Genomic DNA, 20,010 nt, shown 5'->3' on the forward strand with positions numbered 1-20,010 from the left:
GACGCGACGGTCGCCTCGGGGCACGCTGAGGTTTCAGATGGCGCCAGGGCAGAGGGGGGCTCCCTCGGGGGCCTCGGAGGGGAGGGACTCCCGTGGAGATACTGCCTTTCAGTGCTGCCACGACTTCCCCAGCCAGCACTGGTGGATGGAACACACCCATGGGTAGAGCGGAAGGCTCGGCATCAGTGTCCCCCTTCCTGGTCTTCCGGGGGGCCTCCGCGTCAGATGGGAGGAGCGGAGCTCGAGCCTTCCGCTTGCCCCACTTCCCCTGGACTAGGGCCCAGTCCTCCATGGCATCATCCGGGGGCTGGCTAGCAGGGGTTGTGTCAGGGGGCAGAGGCGATGGCTCAGGGACTCGAGGGGATAACGGTGGGGCAGCACAAGGGAGGGAAGATTCCCCTTGGGGCAGGCCCTCTCCCATGCCCGGCGGTGTCCCTGCCGCACCCTCCTCCACAGGCCCCGCCAGATTGCAAGCAGCGGGGGTGGGGCTCTCCCGCTCATCTGGGCATAGTTGGGGAGGTGCCCCTTGGGCCCGAGCGGGAGCAATGGTGGATTGGGAAGGAGGAGGGGTGGTTTGGGCGCCGGCGATGATGGGGCCGGTGCCCTGCCGGGGCTCGGGGGTCCCGGATGCCCCTCCTTGCCAGGCCAAGGGGCAGTCCTTCCAGACGTGCCCCATTGCCTGGCAGAGGTAGCACCGGGTCTCCCATGTAGAGTAATGCACCTGGAAATGGGCCCCCTGATAGGGGACTAGGAAGGACCCCTCCAGCGCCTCTCCGTCATGCACCGCCGGCGGCAGTTGAACCTGCACTTGCTGGCGGAACGAGAGAACGTGACGGAGGGCAGGGTCTTTGCAGCCCAATGGGAGAGGGCTGATGACAGAGATGGGTTTCCCCAGAGCAGAGAGGGCGGGTGACAGGGCGGCATTGGGAAGAAAGGGAGGGACAGAGGTCAGGACCAGGCGGACGCCCAGGTCCTCTAACGGCTCTAAGGGGACGAACACGCCCCCTACTGCCAGGCCCTTCTCCACGCCTCCTGGGCGGCTGCCTCCGATGTTAAGAAGAAGACGACCTTGCCATACATTTTGGAGGCCGCCACAATGGCGGTGGGCCCCACTACCCTCACCAACGCCAGCACATAGGTCTCCACGTGGGGCGAGGTGGGCACCAGGAGGCAACGGACGCCGTGCTTCCTGGTCATGGTGGGAAAGGGGCCCCGGCCGTTATAGATGGTAGTGGAGGTAGTAGGCAGGAGAGATGACGTAGCGGCAGGCGGGGGGGGCTGCCGCCACCTGGGCGTACGCCCTGGGGGCCGGGGGAGGGACACCCGCAGAGCTGGTTGAGGGAACAGCGGGGAGGGACGCCCCAGCCGGCAGTGGGGCCGGGGCATTGGGGGCAGCCCCTGCCATGGAGGGCCTGGTCTTTTTAGCGGGGCCCTTCCCCTTCTTCTTATCCTGGCCCTTCTCGCTGGCTGGGGGGGGCTCCCCCCGAATCTGAGGGGGTGAGAGAAGTGGCAGCAGTGGAGGTCACTCCGGTGCCCGTCGCTGCTGGTGCCCCAGCGGGGGCAGTGATAGATGGTTTGGCAGTGGAGGTAGAGGCTTGGAGGGGTGACGGAGGGGTAGCTGGGGCTGCTGGGGGGGCCCCACCCATCTCGTCCCCTAGCATCGTGAGCAGGGAGGGAAGGGGAGATACCACTTCCCCGCTAGGCTGCAGGCACGGGAGGAGGGCGCCAAAAGGGGTGGGCTGGACAGGGGTCAATCAGGGGTTAGGGGTCAGACGCCGACACAGGGTGGAATTCCGGCTCCTCTTGGTGCACTAGGGGATGGGGGGATACAACAACATTGGGGGTGCAGTGAAGAGGGTTGAAACTAAAATGGGGAGTTGCACAAACGCATGGGAGGGGGCATGGGCATACGGAGCAAGGGGCTAAGCAGGCTGAAGGTAGGGCAGGGAAACCAAGGGGCTAGCCTCAGAGGCTGGGGCAGGGCAAACAAACAGAGGCTGCAGGAGGAAATGGGCGGGGCAGGCAAACAAACTGAAGGTAGTAAGCAGGGGCTAGGCATACGGGGGGCAAAAGCTTCAAAGGGCAAATGGGGCAGGTTACAAGGGCAAAGCTGTGGGGTGGGCAGTCCGGGGGGGGGACACATGTTCCCACGTGCGTTTGCACAACGTCTGTTTAGGCTGGCTGCTGCTTCTGGCCCAAAGGGTGGAAATAGGGCATGGAAGCCAAGCAAGCAGCTGAGTCCAGAGGCAGGAGCTGAGGCAGATGGTATCCAGCCAGCGGGGGTGGTAGTAGTGGTGAGGGTCGGGGGGGGACAAAGATGGATCAGGGGGCAGCTCCACGCCACACCCCCTGTATCCCTGGAAACACACTCAAGACCCCCACCACAAGAGCACAGTTCGAAAGTCAGTCTTAAGGCCCCCTATACGGTGGTCTGCAAAGTCTCTAGGTGCTCCCGCACTGGTAGATGGTCCTCTCCTTCTCCTCCTCGGGACTTCAGCAGCTCCAGGCAGCAAGCTCTGCAGCAGCAGCAGCAGCAGCTCCAGGAACTCCAGGTGCTGATCCAGGCAGGCAGAAAGGACCCCCTCAGGTAGTGGTGGTGTCCACAACAGCAGTGGCTGGGTTCCATCACTCCTTCTCTCTGGGGAGTGGTCTAGCAGCCCCCGCCCCGCCCCAGGGCTGCAGTTGGAGCAGTAGCAGCACCCGAGAGTGGGGGGTCCAGCAACCAGGTAGCAGAGAACGGGCGGGGGGGATGTCTGGCCCAGCCAGGGGAGCAGCTGGAGCAGCAGGGAGAGCTTAGGGCCTAGCAGCAGGAGTAGCAGTTTCCCACCTCCCTCCAAGCTAGAAGGCTATGGAAGAGTAGTCGGAGAGAGATAGATTAGCTCCAGGCTAAACAAATCCCTGGTACCAGGCTAAGTGAAATGGCAGCTGCTCCAGGTCAATTAAGATACCTGGGGCCAATTAAGAACTTTCCAGAAGGCAGAAAGAAGGCTAGGTTGATTGGGACACCTGAAGCCAATCAGGAGCTGGCTGAAACTAGTTAAAAGCCTCCCAGTCAATCAGGTGGGAGTGCATGTCAGGAGCTGTGAGAAGAAGTTGCGCTGTTGGAGAGGCTGAGTAGTACACACCATATCAGGCACAAGGAAGGAGGTCCTGAGGTAAGGGTGAAGTGGAGCTTGAGGAAGTGAGGGCTGCTGTGGGGGAAGCAGACCAGGGAATTGTACGTGTCATGTTTCTAAAAGGTCAGCTACCATAGCTGATACTTTAAGGGTCTCTGGGCTGGAGTCTTGGAGTAGAGGGTGGGCCCGGGCTCCCCCCCGCCACCTTTGCCCTCTGATTAATCACCGAGACTGGGAGACAACAGAGACTGTGCAAGGAAGGATAACTTCTCTTCACCTCCCTCGCTGGCTTATGATGAAAATGGCTCAGTAGACTGTGACCCTTGTCTCTAGAGAAAGAAGAGTTACGTGGAGGGTCACAGTGAGCCTCTGAGGCTAGCAAAATCCACCAGGAAACGTGGGACACATGGAGGCAAGTACAGAGCTCTGTCACGACTGGTATCAAGAGTGGGATTTCATTCACAGCGTTGCAGAAGAAGGAGGTTTAAAAAAAAAGTGCACTGGGGGTTTGGATTTTTTTTGTTTTGGTTTTTGTTTGTTTGCTTTGTACCACAATGGAGGAGGTGGTAAAAGCTCTGGTACAAGCCACGGCAGCCCAGCAGGAGGCCACCCGGGTTCAGGCAATGGCACAACAGGAGTCTATGCGACTACAGCAGGAAACCAATCAATTATTGATGAGCCAGGCGACCCAAGATCGTGCCCTCTTGAGAGGTGATGGGACCAGCTGAAGATCCTCACCACCCAGGCCCGGGGGTCCGACGAGACACGAACCCTGAGAGCCACCGGTTGTCTGCCAAAGATGACGTCAAGAAATGACGTAGAGGCATATCTCCTCTCATTCGAAGGACTGCTCAGCTTGAGGCGTGGCCCCAGGAGCAGTGGGCCAGCATCCTTGCCCCTTTTTTGTGTGGAGAGGCCCAGAAGCCCTACTTTGACTTGCCTGCCACAGATGCCACTGACTATACCTATCTGAAGGCAGAGATCCTAGCACGAGCAGGGGTAACGGCAGCGGTAAGGGCCCAGAAGTTCCATGAGTGGAAATACCAGGACAACAAACCCCCAAGGTCCCAGCTATTCGACCTCATACACCTCACACGGAAGTAGTTACAGCCCGACGTGTGCAGGTCGGAGGAGATTTTGGAAACCTTGGTCATAGACCATTACATGTGGGGACTGACGCCAGATCTCTGCAAATGGGTAGGCCAGAACGATCCGTCCACGTATGACAAGATGATCACACTGGTAGAAAGACGGATGACAGCCAGGGGACTAACCCGACTACCCAAGGAAGGCCCCTTTCGAAGCAAGCACACGACCCCAACCCTGGAAGGTTGGGAAGCCAAACCCCTGGGGAGTCCTAGGTGGAAGGGGGGGGCGAAAACCAGCGGGGATCCCAGAAGGAAGGGATGGCCTGAGTGGGGGGAGCCCCGGGACTAAACCCCCTAACCCCCAGGATAGGGGAGTGATTAAAAGCAAATTATAGATGTTATGCATGTGGGGACACATAGCAGCACAGTGTCCCAGCACCGAGGAGCCTATGCAATGTAACTTGGGGGATTGGAAGGTTCCATGCTCCCTTATCCACCTCACGGGGGTCGCATTAGCCCCTCATAATTACACCAGGCCAGTGAGGATAAATGGAGCAGAGACTACAGCGCTTGTGGACTCTGGGAGTGCTATCACCCTCATATCAGGTAAGCTGGTAAAAAATAGTCAGCTGCTACAAGCTGAACGCGTAGCAGTGACATGCGTGCATGGGGCCGTGAGCCATTACCCCACCATCCCAGTGGAGATAGAGGTTCAGGGAAACCCCATTGAGGTGACCATGGGCTTAGTTCCTAAACTCCCATATCCTGTAGTCATTGGGAGGGACTATCCAGGGTTTGATAATTTACTCCCCCCGGAGAGGCTGGAGGGAGGTGGGGACCCTGAGGACAGCGACTCGTCACCGGGGGAATGTCAACCCCCGATGTTCGCTGAGATTTCTCAGGATCTGTTCTCAGCCCCCCGAAAGACCTGGAAGACAAAAAAGGAGAGGAAGGCCGCAAAGGCCTTGGGAACCCGGATCCTGAGCCAGGGCCAGAAGACCTCCCTAGTAGGCAGATGGACGCGAGCAGCCAACAGAGAAACTTCCACCACAGAAGGTGAGCCAGAAGCTGCCCCCAGCCATGACGGCGGCGAGCCGTTGGAAGAAGCAGAAGCCTTCCCCTGGGAGCTTGGGCAGGTTAGTCCTGAGAGAGAGACTTTTGGGCGGGACCGGGCGGAGGACCCCAGATATGATAACTCCAGGAAAGAGGTGGCCGAGATTGATGGAATACCCGTGGAGGGGAAGGTCCGGGGTCCCGGACCTTACTTTATAGTGAAGAAAAATCTCCTGTACTGCGTGGTGCAAATGCAGGAGCAAGAGATACAACAACTTCTGCTGCCACGAAAACATCAAAAAGCCATACTGAATCTCACCCACAGTCACCTGTTTGGAAGACACCTAGGGGTAGAGAACACCCAGGCACGGATCCTGCGGAGGTTCTTCTGGCCAGGAGTACATGAAGATGTCCGGCGATACTGCACCTCTTGTCCGGAGTGTCAGTTACATAGCCCTCGCCCACACTTGCGGGCTCCTTTGATACCTCTTCAAATAATAGAGGTTCCTTTTGAATGGATAGCCATGGATCTGGTAGAGCCCCTAGAGAAGACAGTTCGGGGCCACCAACATGTGCTTGTTGTACTGGACTATGCAACCGGTACCCGGAAGCTGTTCCCTGCGCAACATAGCTTCCAAGACAATAACTAAGGAGCTAGTACAGATCTTTGCCCGGGTTAAGCTACTGGGCTACCCAAGGAGATATTGACTGATCAAGGGACACCTTTCATGTCCAAGTTGATGAAAGATCTCTGTTCATTGCTCCATGTACAAGCCCTACGGACCTCTGTATACCACCTGCAAACAGATGGCCTTGTGGAAAGGTTCAATAGCACCCTCAAGGCCATGATCAGGAAAGTGGTGAGCCGGGATGGGAAAGATTGGAATACCCTAATGCCTTACCTCATGTTCGCCATCCAGGAGGTTCCGCAAGCCTCCACGGGTTTCTCTCCATTCGAACTACTATATGGGCGCCACTCTTGGGGCATATTGGATATAGCCAGAGAAGCCTGCGAAGAGGAGCCAAATCCCGGACGGAACATAGATTCATAGATTCATAGATACTAAGGTCAGAAGGGACCATTCTGATCATCTAGTCCGACCTCCTGCACAGCGCAGGCCACAGAATCTCACCCATCCACTCCTATGAAAAACCTCACTTATGTCTGAGCTATTGAAGTCCTTAAATCATGGTTTAAAGATTCAAGGAGCAGAGAAGCCTCTCTCAAGTCAACCATGCCCCATGCTACAGAGGAAGGCGAAAAACCTCCAGGGCCTCTCCAATCTGCCCTGGAGGAAAATTCCTTCCCGACCCCAAATATGGCAATCAGCTAAACCCTGAGCATATGGGCAAGATTCACCAGCCAGATACTACAGAAAATAGTTGAGCATGTACTGCAGATGAGAGATTGGATAGCCCGAGTTACGCCTTTTGTATGGGAACACTTGGAGAGAGCACAGGAGACCCAACGAACCTATTATAACCACCAAGCGAAGCTTCGACGGTTCCAACCAGGGGATCGCGTGATGGTACTGGTGCCCACAGCAGAAAGTAAACTGTTGGCCCAGTGGCAGGGACCCAACAAAATAATCGAAGCCGTGGGAGAGGTGAACTATAAGGTGCAGCAGCCAGGCCACCGGAAATCGGAGCAAATTTACCGCATCAATCTTCTAAAACCTTGGCACGATCGAGAGGCATGCTTAGTCATGCAGGAGACCCTTCCCCAGGAGGATAACTTACACGAGCAAGTGAGGATATCATCCGACTTGATGCCAATCCAAAAGATCGAGGCAGCCGACATGATTAATCGCAACAGAGATGTGTTCTCTACAAAACCAGGGCAGACGACTGAGACCTATCACCATATCCGCACGATCCCCAGAGCCAAGGTAACATTGAAAGCCTACCGAATCCCAGCAGCCAAAAGAGAGGAAATCAAGGACGAAGTAAAGAAAATGTTAGAATTAGGGGTTATTGAAGAATCTTACAGTCAGTGGTCCAGTCCAATTGTTCTAGTGACTAAACCTGATGGTCCACGAGATTCTGTAATGACTTTCACCGACTGAATGAAATATCCCAGTTTGATGCATACCCCATACCACGCATCGACGAACTGTTTGACCGACTGGATAGTGCCCGATTCTTGACTACACTAGATCTGACAAAAGGGTACTGGCAGATTCCTCTGACCAAAGAAGCTAAAGAAAAGACAGCATTCTCCACCCCGGATGGGCTATTCCAGTACATCCTCCTTCCTTTTGGGCTACATGGGGCCCCAGCCACATTCCAGTGCCTCATGGATAAGCTGCTGTGCCCCCATACTAGTTATGCAGCTGCATACCTAGTTGATGTCATCATCCATATGCTAGACTGGGGAACCCACTTGGAGAAAGTTGAGGCAGTACTGCACACCTTAAGGCGGGCTGGCCTCATTGCTAATCCTGCTAAATGAGCCATAGGGCTAGCAGAGGCTAGGTACCTGGGATATATTGTGGGAAGGGGCACAGTGAAGCCCCAAATGAATAAGCTAGAGGCAATTCAAAACTGGCCCCAGCCGACCCGAAAGAAGCAGGTCCATGCGTTCTTAGGCATGGTAGGCTACTACCGATGGTTTATTCCCCACTTCGTCACTAGGACAAGTCCCCTAACGGACCTGGTGAAGGCCCGAGGTCCAGACATGGTAAAGTGGATCGACACAGCAGAGGGTACATTTACAGATCTTCGGACGGCCCTCTGTAATGACCCCATACTCATAGCCCCGGACTTTGACAGGAAATTTGTTTTACACACAGGCGCTTCCGAGGTGGGGTTGGGAGCAGTTCTGTCACAAATGCTGGGAGAAGAGGAACACTCGATCCTCTACCTAAGCAGAAAGCTTCTCCCAAGAGAACAGAAATATGCAGTAGTTGAGAGAGAATGCCTTGCTGTCAAATGGGCTATGGAGACACTGTGTTCTTACCTCTTAGGCCGGCGATTTACTCTTGTGACGGACCATGCACCCCTCCAGTGGATGCAGCAGAATAAGGAAAAGAATGCAAGGGTCACCAGGTGGTTCTTATCCCTCCAACCATTCCAGTTCCGCATACAGCACAGGGCTGGATGCCACTATAGCAACGCTGATGGTCTGTCACGAGCATACTGCCTGGCGTCCCAAGTTGCCCAACTCTATGGTGTTGAGCGGGGGGGAGGATATGTGACGGGGCAAGGCCAGATGGCTATGGAAGAGTAGTGGGAGATAGATATATTAGCTCCAGGCTAAACAAATCCCTGGTACCAGGATAAGTGAAATGGCAGCTGCTCCAGGTCAATTAAGACACCTGGGGCCAATTAAGAACTTTCCAGAAGGCAGGGAGAAGGCTATGTTGATTGGGACACCTGAAGCCAATCAGGGGCTGGCTCAAACTAGCTAAAAGCCTCCCAGTCAGTCAGGTGGGTGAGCATGTCAGGAGCTGTGGGAAGAAGTTGCGCTGTTGGAGAGGCTGAGTAGTACATACCATATCAGGCACAAGGAAGGAGGCCCTGAGGTAAGGGTAAAGTGGAGCTTGAGGAAGTGAGGGCTGCTGTGGGGGAAGCAGACCAGGGAATTGTACATCATGTTTCTAAAAGGTCAGGTACCATAGCTGATACTATTAGGGTCCCTGGGCTGGAGCCTGGAGTAGAGGGTGGGCCCGGGCTCCCCCCCCATCTTTGCCCCCTGATTAATCACTGAGACTGGGAGACAACAGAGACTGTGCAAGGAAGGATAACTTTTCCTCACCTCCCTCACTGGCTTATGATGAAAATGGCTCAGTAGACTGTGACCCTTGTCTCTAGAGAAAGAAGGGTCACAGTGAGCCTCTGAGGCTAGCAAAATCAGCCAGGAAACACGGGACCCACGGAGGCAAGGACAGAGTTCTGTCACAACAGATAATATCCAGACACCTATCTCATGTCTAAGTCCCAAAAGGATCCTCAAACCATGTAGAGACCTACATTGCCCTATCTATCTCGCCTGCTGGGCCCAATCTGGTAGGCAGAGACATCCCTGGGGTAGGGCGAATCAGCGTGACCACTCCGGGCCCCACGCTTTGGGGGGCTCCGCAGGCTGGTGTGATTGGCTGGCAAGGTCGGTCCTGGAAGAGACGAATCCATCACTTCTGCCCTGGGACCCCCTGCTCCAGGCCCCACACTTTGGGGGCCCCATGGGCCGGTGCAATTGGCTGGCACGGTCGGTCCCAGAAAAGACAAATCCATCACTTTCACCCCGGGCCCCGCACCCTCACTAGGGATGGCCCTCCTGGTAGGCATCCTGTGAACGCACCTAACTCCACAGAAATGGCCAGGGGAGGGAGGACACCTCACTTATAATCTTTAGCCAAGTGGTTAGTGTACTCTCCTGGCATGTGGGAATTTCCCAGTGCAACTTCCCCCTCTGCCTGACGATGAGAAGGGATTTGAACAGGGATCTCCCAGATGACTGCCTAACTACTGGATAAGAGACATATTCTCAATGTCTCTCTTACATAAGAACAACCATACTGGATCAGACCAATGATCCATCTAGCCCAGTATCATGTCTTCCAGCAGTGGCCAATACCAGGTGCTTCAGAGGGAATGACCAGAACAGAATTATCAAGTGATCCATGCCATTGTCCACTCCCAGTTTTTTGGCAGTTAGAGGCTTAGGACACCCACAGCATGGTGGTGTATCCCTGACCATCTTGGCTAAGAGTCATTGATGGACTTGTGCTCCAGGAAATTATCTAATTATTTTTTGAACCCAGTTATACTTTTGGCCTTCACAAAATCCCCTGGCAATGAGTTCCACAGGTTGACAGTGCGCTGTGTGAAGAAGTACTTCCTTTTGTTTGTTTTAAACCTGCTGTTTATTAATTTCATTGGGTGATCCCTGGTTCTTGTGTTATGTGAAGGGGTAAATAACACATTCACTTTCTTCATACCATTCATGATTTTATAGGCGTCTATCATATCCCCCTTAGTTACATCTTTCCAAGCTAAAATGTCCCAGTCTTTTTAATCTCTCCTCACATGGAAGCTGGTCCATATTCTTAATCATTGTTACTCTTTTCTGCACCTTTCCCAATTCTAATATATCTGTTTTTGTGATGGGTGAGCAGAACTGCATGCAGCATTCAAGCTGTGGCACTAAGATATTTTCTGTCTTATTATCTATCCCTTTCCTAATGGTTCTTAATATTCTGTTAGTTTTTTGACTGCTGCTGCACACTGAGCAGATGTTTTCAGAGAACTATTCACAATGATTCCAAAATCTCTTTCTTGAGCACTCACATTTAATTTAGACCCCATCGTTTTGTATGTATAGTTGGGATTATGTTTTCCAATGTGCATTACTTTGCAGTTATCAACATTGAATTTCATCCACAATTTTGTTACCCACTCACCCGGTTTTGTGAGATCCTTTTGTAGCTCTTCACAGTGTGCTTTGGACTTAACTATCTTGAGTAATTTTGTATCATCTGCAAATTTTGCCACCTCACAGTTTACCCCTTTTTCCAGATCATTTATGAGTACGTTGAACAGTTCTGGTCCCAGTACAGATCCCTCTCTCCATTCTGAAAACTGAATGTTTATTCCTACCCTTTGTTTCCCCTCTTTTAACCAGTTACTGACCCATGAAAGAACCTTCCTTCTTATTCCATGACAGCTTTTTTGCTTAAGAGCCTTTGGTGAGGGACCTTTTCAAAGGCTTTCTGAAAATCCAAGTACATTATATCCACTAGAATTGTGGTGGGCAATCTGTGGCCGGCACGCAGCCCATCAGGGTAATCCACTGACGGGCCTCCAGACAGTTTGTTTACGTTAGTATGGCTGCCCAGAGCTCCCAGTATCTGCAGTTTGCCATTCCTGCCAATGGGAGCTGCGGGAATCGGCGCGGGCTGGAGAGACATAGCAAGAGGGCCATTTCAGAATACCCCATTGCCCAGAAGACTATTCACCAGAGTTTCAAGCCACATAGAAGAGGCGTATATTGAACCATGATCAAATTTACTGATGACACAAATTATTGAAGAGATAGCAAATAAACAGGAGGAAAAAACTAAAGTGCAAAAATACCTGAAGAGAATAAACCAGTCTGATTAATTCTTTAGTAAGTAGCTAAGAGAATGTCAGGAGACATAACTATAATGTACTGGAAGTAAAAAGAAAAGGAGGACTTGTGGCATCTTAGAGACTAACAAATTTATTTGAGCATAAGCTTTCGTGAGCTACATATTTATGCTCAAATGAATTTATTAGTCTCTAAGGTGCCCCAAGTACTCCTTTTCTTTTTGCGAATACAGACTAACATGGCTGCTGTACTGGAAGTAGGTCCTCATACCGCTGAGTTCAATGGGACTACTCACATGCATAAAATTAGCAAATGCATAAGGTGTTTGCAGACTCAGGACCTCACATTACAGGGTTTTTTGGACAAGGCCTATATTTTAATATGTGTTTGTACAGCAACTATGGCGTCTCATATCTTCCACCCAAAGTGCCCATGTCTTTTTTAATCAGTTAAATCTCATAAAACCTCTGCGAGAAATGTATTATCTCCATTTTTCAAATGGGTAAACAGATGTGGGGAAGAAAGTCAATGTTCAGAAGTGCCCCTGATTTTGAATGCTTCAATTTTTGGGAGTCAAGTTTGAGTCATTATGGGCCTGATTTTTAGAAGTGCTAAACAAGCAATTCAAACTGAAGTCAATGGGAGCTGCTGTTGCTCCAAGTAATCTCATTCTGACCCAAGTGATATCAAATTGGGCTATCCAAATAAACAAAAATCACCCAACGTCAGAGGCCACTTTTGAAAAATAGGCTGCTTATGGCAAGTCAACAGTAAAGTCAGATATAGTACCTTTAAGTACCATCTCCCAGTCCACTGCTCTACACAATTAGGTATCAGAATCTGGCCCTTACACTATTTTACTCCACAAGTAATTCCAAATGGGGCTACTCACAGGATAAGGTACTACTCAATGTGACTAAAGTATATGAATCTGACCCTGAGTTGTAGAAACAGAATATGACCCAATGCACCTACATTTTTTGTGCATTATGCAGAGCTCTGTCCTCTACAGAGTTTCTGTAACCTTGGCAAGAAAATGTTCTACAAATGTAAAACTTCTGCTGGAAGAGGTTTTCTTTGAACTATTTTTTATTGGTCTTTTGACATCCTTAAAGCTAAGAGCACACACAGCCTTTTTCCATCCTCCAGCAAACTCCTGAGTGCAGGCCATAACACAACAAATGATGTTAAGAGAATATTTCCCTCCCACTTTATGAAAGAATGGATAAAATGGTCTTTTCCTATTTTGCTTTCTTCAGAAAAACACATACCAGTTGTTATTTTTCCTCTGATGTCTTTGCTGAGTTAATTCACAGACTAGAAGGATTATTAAATAACAAGGTAGAAAATAATAAAAAAAAGTATGTCATAACAACCAACTGTGGTATTGCTTTGAAAAGCCTAGAATTCCAAAACCAGGCCTGCGTGTGTAACCACAAGTGAAGAGAGTGACATTTATCAACAGATGCATTAAAGTAAATATATGAGGTACATAAGTTTTCACAAAGTTGGGATTTGCATTAGTGGCATACTCAATACTCACCCTTCTGAAGAGCTACAGTATCAATAGTTCCAAGGACAGCAGACTTACAGCTATTTTTAACAAAGCCCTCACTGCAACTGTTTAGCTCATAAAACCTCACAACAGCAATAGCTTAAACCCTGCTCTGCATGAACATGCTTTTAGCCAACCTTCCTAAACAATAAATGGTTTCTCAAAATCCCATGATACTCTGAAGAGGTTACTAACAAGGGGCAGACATGTCAGATTTGTTACAGATTTGGCCTGTTTTCAAGGCTTCCAAAATACAACGGTTACAACTAATGCATCAGCCATGCCTGCCCTGTTGATATTTTTGGAAATGAAAAGTGACATCTCATGAAGGTACAATACTCTGACGTGACGATTCATGAAGACACGAACACATTCTTTCATAAACATGTTCACTTATAAAGATGTAAATGCATGCTGTCCCAGGCAGACCCATGCTGAGACTGACTGATACCCATTCCATTCACTTACAACACACAATTTATTTCTGTCGAGGGATTACTTATTAAGAGTGAACTCTTTGATACATGAGAAAACAACATTGCTATCAAAGTCCACTACCACCAGTTCTCAAACATCTTCCCCTGCACTTCTTAAAAAGTTTTAAGGTGACTTTATGTATAATGTGGAGAATAAAACTAATTTAAAATATTAGGCATACTTTGTATTCTATCCATTTAGGAGGAGATTTTCAAAGGCACACAGGAAAATTAGGCATTCAACTTCCATTGATTTTTCAATAGGAGTTAGGTGCCTTAATCCCATTTGTGCCTTTGAAAATCTCTCCTTTAGCCTACAGATTTAAATACATAATCACAAAGAAATTATTTATTTTTGTAGGCCGGTTATTCTAAAACATCTCATTTCTAGACACTAAGGATAATGATGGTGGTGAGGTCTGGGGTATCTTTTCCTAAACTGGTGAAGTTTAGGGATATTCCTAAATCAGGCAGAAGGCAAATTTGATTTAGGATGAAAATATCACTCAGTCTACAGTCCTGTTGAGTACAAAAATGACAGGTTACTAGGCACAGATCCGTATTTTTTTCATCTTCTGTGTTTCCGATTTGAAAAACTCTTCTCATACACAGTCAGGATTCAATGCTCCTTTCCACAGGATACCTGTATTCCTCTGACACATAAGGGGTCTGTACTGCTCTTCACTTCCATCACAAGTATGGGCAATAACTCTGCTCCATCTATCCTTATGCTACACTATTTGACAGGAAGATTCACATAACAATTGCATCACTGCAGTGTTTGGGGTATCAACGTAGAATACTATACTATTTTATAAGGAGTACACCGGACACTAGCTGAGCCTCTGCCTGAGTCCTGCTGCACAATCCCTTCTTTCTGAATGCAGACTTAGGGCACATCTACGCTAGAAGCGCTATATTGACACAGCTGCACCGATGCAGCTGTGCCACTGTAGCATCACTGGTGAAGATGCTCTCTCTTGTCGGCATGATAACTCCACCTCCACGAGAGGGGGAAGCTATGTTGCGGGAGAGTGTCTCCTGCTGACATAGCGCCGGTGTGGACAACACTTCGGTCGCTGTAACTTGCATCGCTCAGGGGGGGTGTCTTTTCCACAGTTAAGTAAGATTGATTTAAGCGGTAGTGTAGACCTGCTCTGAGTACAGTGGTTTTCAATCTTTTTTCATTTGTGGGCCCCTAAAAAATTTCAAATGGAGGTGCGGACCTGTTTGGAGATCTAAGACATAATCTGAGGACCCCCAGTGGTCCGCAGACTACAGGTTGAAGGTTCTATGGTAACAACAACCTTTCGCAGACCCCTGAGTCACAGTCAGTGGACCCTCAGGGGTCTATGGACCACAGATTGAAAACTATTGCTCTAGCACTAGGAATCAAAGAGCTGGAGTTCGTCTTGAACAGCAATCCCTTCCTCTACCACCCCCTTCCCCGGCTTGAAGGAAAAAATACCGAAGTCTCCCTCTCCAGCCATACAAAAACACAAAATAGCCCCCTACTTCTGCCTAATGTGCAACATCACTAAAATCAGCACATGTTCCACCACTAGTAACTGTGACAGCAGCAGCACTGACCATGCCTCTGATCACATCTACAGCTGGTCTGAGTATGTGTGCTACTGATCCCCTGCAGCCCCAGTTCCTTACTTCCCACCAAGGGAGCGAGTTAACTCCCTTCCCCGCAACAATGGAGGGATACTTGCAAAGTGCCCCTTTCCCTCCCCCCTCTGAATAGCTAACCCCCACCCTCACCAGTATAGGGATAGTTTCTAAGCCCCCCCCCAGCACTATGGGGTAGCTTTCTCTGTACCAAGCCACGCCACCCCCCACAGGGTAGGGATGGTTTCTAACACCGCCCCCGCCCGTGTACCTTATGCGGGGCTCTGAGCAGGCGGTGCACCCCGGCCAGCTGGGTGATGAGCGCGATGTCCTCCCTGAAGGTGTAGAGAGGGGGCCGGGTGGGCTCGGGGAAGTTGGTGCTATTGAAGGGGTCGGTGTCATCTAAGAACTGCACCCTGCAAACCAGCGCGGCCATGGTGCACCCATGCAAAACACGGCAGCAGCGGCAAAGCACAGGGTGGGGGAGGCTGGGCAGGAGGCGCCCCCTCCCCCGCGAACAAGCAATACAAGTTGGAGCCTAGGCGCCGGGCGGCGATCAGCCCGCCGCGGCAGGCTGGCAGCCACCAGCCTCTGCTCCCCGGCGGCCGGGCTGAGCGGCAAAGCGAGGGCGGGAGAAGCACCGGCCGCAGGAGCCGCCGCAAGATGCACGCAGCCGAGCCCGACGGCTTCGGAGCCCCTAGCACGCGGGGATCATCGCCCCCTCCCCGCCCGGCTCCACACGGTGCGGGCGTCCTTCAGGCGGACAAAGGGCAGAGCCCCGGGGCGGGGCGGGGCGGGGCGGAGCGGCCGGAGAGCAGCAGCGGCGGCTGCTCCCCCATGCTCCGTCAGCCCGAGCCGCTGCACCGGGCCGGGGCTGCTGCCTGGGGGGAACCCGCGCTGGATTAGTCCTCAGCCCGGCGCAGCCGGAGCCGCCAGGCAGCAGGCGCCCCCCAGCGGGCACAGGGGGGCGCGTCACCCGGCCGCCACATTGCGCAGCCCGGCACACGGGAGCGGGGCGCGGGGACACCCAGGCAGCCAGGAGCTCCCGCCGGCGCGGCACCTGGGTTGGGGTGGGAGAGGGTGGAGGGGGAGGCAGCCTGCTAAAACCTCCCGGGGAGGGGGTAGGGAGAGAAGCTCCTCATCCTCGCATGTGCCAGAGGAGAGACAGACATTGCATCCTCCCCCCGCTCCAAAAAATACTCCTAGAGTGGGAGAGATCCAGAGAGTCCCCCCGCGCAGAGACCATGTCTAACAACCCCTCCTCTCCAGGGATGGGAACATTTGGGGGGGAGGGGAAGAGAGAGACTCCTGCTTGGGGAACCCCACATCCTTCAGGGGAAAGAGACGGAAAGCACTTCACCACAGCCAAATCTCCAGGCAGACCCTTACATTCTCCTGGTCGTCCCGGTCCTGGAACCACCTATCTCTACATTTGGGAGCAAGGCCAGACTAAGGCAATCCAGAGCCCCAGGCACAGGAGCACCCAGGGCTCTGCTTGGTGTCCTGGTGGGTGCCGGTGCCACACAGGAGCCATCTACTGGGAAACAAATTCTAAACACCCATATTTGCATATAGCTGCATTCTGTGACCTCAAATAGCCTGTGCTTCCTGGTAAAATCTTTTGTGTAATATTTGTTAAATTCAAAGGGAATTTAAAATAAAGTCAGGGATTTGATCCAAACACAAAGTAATACAAAGGATCAAAGTTTCGCCATCTTTTTCTCTTCTTTATATAAAGCCCATGTAATTGTTTGGGGGTTTTTTATGTGTTCGGGGTTTCTCCCCCCAAACAGATGAATCAATGCTATTTTTTTTCCAAAGAGAAAAAATGAAAGAGCTCACTCATATGTTTCTTTGCCTTTTCCCGTAATACTTAGGCCTATATTTTCCTCCTCCAGAAAATATCCACAGAAGAGAAAATTTCCATGATGGTCAAAGTATAGAAAGGCCCCAGATATGTATGGGATCACCCCCATGTGGATTGCAGAATGTGGACAAAAATGTGCTGTGCTCTTCTTTCAAGGAGAGACGGATGGGCCATTGGTTAGGGCAGTAGCATAGGAAGTGGGATGCTTCAGTTTGGTTCCCTGCTCTACCACATGCCATCCCTACCTCTTGTCATGGTACTACGGTGTTCCCAGAGGAAATCTCTGGTTAATGGGGCTCTAGCAACCATATTCCCACCATGCCGTTGCAAGAGAGAGAGTTTGGCAATATGATGCTGTTGTGTATGTATTGATGCATTACCTCTTTTGATTTTGGAGAGAGTTGTTGAAATACAAGATAGGTCCAACCTTTAATGTATTTCCATGCATTTGAATGCAATGGGCATTCAGAACCACATTGGGGTCACTGAAAAAGTTAATGATGATGAAAATATCCATGTTGCTGCTATTCAAGCAACAAAGCTTTCTGACAAAGTGCATCTATTGCAGGTTTTGACTACTTGAGAAAGGAACAGCTGGTGGAAGTCTGATGTTTATTAGTAAGGAGACACTCAAATATAAAAGAGCTATGGACGTGTATGAGATCAACATGCATCCTTAGTTGGATTGCATTACTATCAAGTTCTGACAGGTTTCAGATGCAAGGCACTGAATTTAGCTGTATGGAATGGAAATCCATCAACTTCATGATAAAACTTGTACAGACACAGACAGACATCATCTTCCTTTCCAAATGCAAACAGATGGACATCATACCAAAAGGACTAAAGGTAAAAAAATCCATTAAAATCTATATATCACGCAGACTATGCTGAAAGATTATGCCACACACTCTCAAAGAAACTGCGAAACCACCTGATCAACATCCTATACAGCAAACAGGGAAAGATTAAGAATGAGCTCTCAGAACTGGATACTCTCACCAAAAACCAACCTTCCACACAAAGTTCCTCATGGATAGATTTTACAAAAACTAGACAAGCCATTTACAACACAAATTTTGCTTCACTACAAAAGAAAAAGGATACTAAACTATCTAAACTGCTGCATGCCACAAGGAGTCACAACAGTAGTTCCCTGAACCCACCCAACAATATTGTTAATCTTTCCAGATATACTCTTAGCCCGGCAGAAGAGTCTGGCTTGTTTGGGGCCTCTCCTTTTGTCCCTCCAGGCCCACGAACATGATACAGTTCTGCGATGACCTAGAATCCTACTTTTGACATCTCCGACTAAAAGAATATTTCAAACACACCTCTGAACAACATACTAACCCACAGAATCCTTTCTACCAACACTACAAAAAGGAGGATTCTGCGTGGACTCCTCCTGAAGGTCGAAACAACAGACTGGACTTCTATATAGGTTGCTTCTGTCGATGTGCATGGGCTGAAATTGTGGAAAAGCAGCATAACTTGCCCCATAACCTCAGCCGTGCTGAACACAACGCCATCAACAGCCTCAGGAACAACTCTGACATCATAATCAAAAGGAGGCTGACAAAGGAGGTGCTGTCATCATCATGAATAAGTTGGAATATGAACAGGAGGCTGCTAGGCAGCTCTCTAACTCCCCCTTCTACAGGCCATTATCCTCTGATCCCACTGAGGATTAGCAAAAGAAACTATACCATTTGCTCAAGAAACTCCCTGAAAAAGCACAGGAACAGATCTGGGTAGACACATTCCTAGAACCCCGACCAGGGGTATTCTATTTGCTACCCAAGATCCATAAACTCGGAAATCCTGGATGCCCCATCATCTCAGGAATTGACACCCTAACAGCACTCTAACAGCTATGTGGACTCTCTCCTCAGGCCCTATGATACCAGCACTCCCAACTATCTTCGAGACACCACTGACTTCCTGAGGAAACTACAATCCATCGGTGATCTTCCAGAAAACACCATCCTGGCCACTATGGATGTAGAAGCCCTCTACACCAACATTCCACACAAAGATGGACTACAAGCTATCAGGAACTGTATCCCCGATAATGTCACAGCAAACCTGGTGGCTGAACTTTGTGACTTTGTCCTCACCCACAACTATTTTAGATTTGGGGACAATATATACCTTCAAGTCAGTGGCATTGCTATGGGTACCCGCATGGCCCCACAGTATGCCAAAATTTTTATGGCTGACTTAGAACAACGCTTCTTTAGCTCTCATCCCCTAACGCCCCTACTCTACTTGCACTACATTGACATCTTCATCATCTGGATCCATGGAAAAGAAGCCTTTGAGGAATTCCACCATGATTTCAACAATTTCCATCCCACCATCAACCTCAGCCTAGACCAATCCACACAAGCGGTCCATTTCCTGGACACTTCTGTGCTAATAAGCGATGGTCACATAAACAACACCCTATACCGGAAATCTACTGACCGCTATACTTACCTACATGCCTCCAGCTTCCATCCAGGACACACCACATGATCCATTGTCTACAGCCAAGCCCTAAGACACAACCGCATTTGCTCCAATCCCTCAGACAGAGACAAACACCTACAAGATCTCTATTAAGCATTCTTAAAACTAAAGTACCCACCTGCTGAAGTGAAAAAACAGATTGACAGAGCCAGAAGAGTACCCAGAAGTCACCTACTACAGGACAGGCCCAACAAAGAAAATAACAGAATGCCACTAGCCGTCACCTTCAGCCCCCAACTAAAACCTCACCAGCGCATTATCAAAGATCTACAACCTATCCTGAAAAATGATCCCTCACTCTCATAGATCTTGGGAAACAGACCAGTCCTCACTTACAGAAAGCCCCCCAACCTGAAGCAAATACTCTACAGCAACCAGACACCACACCACAAAAACAGTAAACCAGGAACCTATCCTTGCAACAAAGCCCGATGCCAACTCTGTCCACGTATTTATTCAAGTGACACCATCATAGGACCTAATCACATTAGCCACACCATCAGGGGCTCGTTCACCTGCACATGTACCAATGTGATATATGCCATCATGTGCCAGCAATGCCCCTCTGCCATGTACATTGGCCAAACCAGACAGTCTCTACACAAAGAATAAATAGACACAAATCTGACATCAGGAATCATAACATTCAAAAACTGG

At 50.2% G+C, this 20,010-nt stretch overlaps 1 protein-coding gene across 5 annotated transcripts in view; it reads right to left on the reverse strand.

Annotated features, from left to right (window-relative positions):
- The window catches only part of FHOD3 (formin homology 2 domain containing 3), a 623,525-nt gene extending 607,682 nt beyond the window's left edge, over nt 1-15,843 (reverse strand). For 2 of the 5 annotated variants that reach the window (XM_038393016.2, XM_038393014.2), the window contains exon 1: nt 15,244-15,835. In XM_038393016.2, the coding sequence (XP_038248944.1) occupies nt 15,244-15,408 (165 nt within the window). In that variant the 5' untranslated portion in view covers nt 15,409-15,835. Of the gene's footprint in view, nt 1-15,243 lie in introns of all 5 variants that reach the window. The other 3 variants (XM_043508620.1, XM_043508619.1, XM_043508621.1) reach the window with 3 other exon arrangements.
- Nucleotides 15,844-20,010: the final 4,167 nt, after the last annotated feature.

This window comes from Dermochelys coriacea, chromosome 2 (assembly GCF_009764565.3).
Source record: "Dermochelys coriacea isolate rDerCor1 chromosome 2, rDerCor1.pri.v4, whole genome shotgun sequence".
NCBI lineage: Eukaryota > Metazoa > Chordata > Testudines > Dermochelyidae > Dermochelys > Dermochelys coriacea.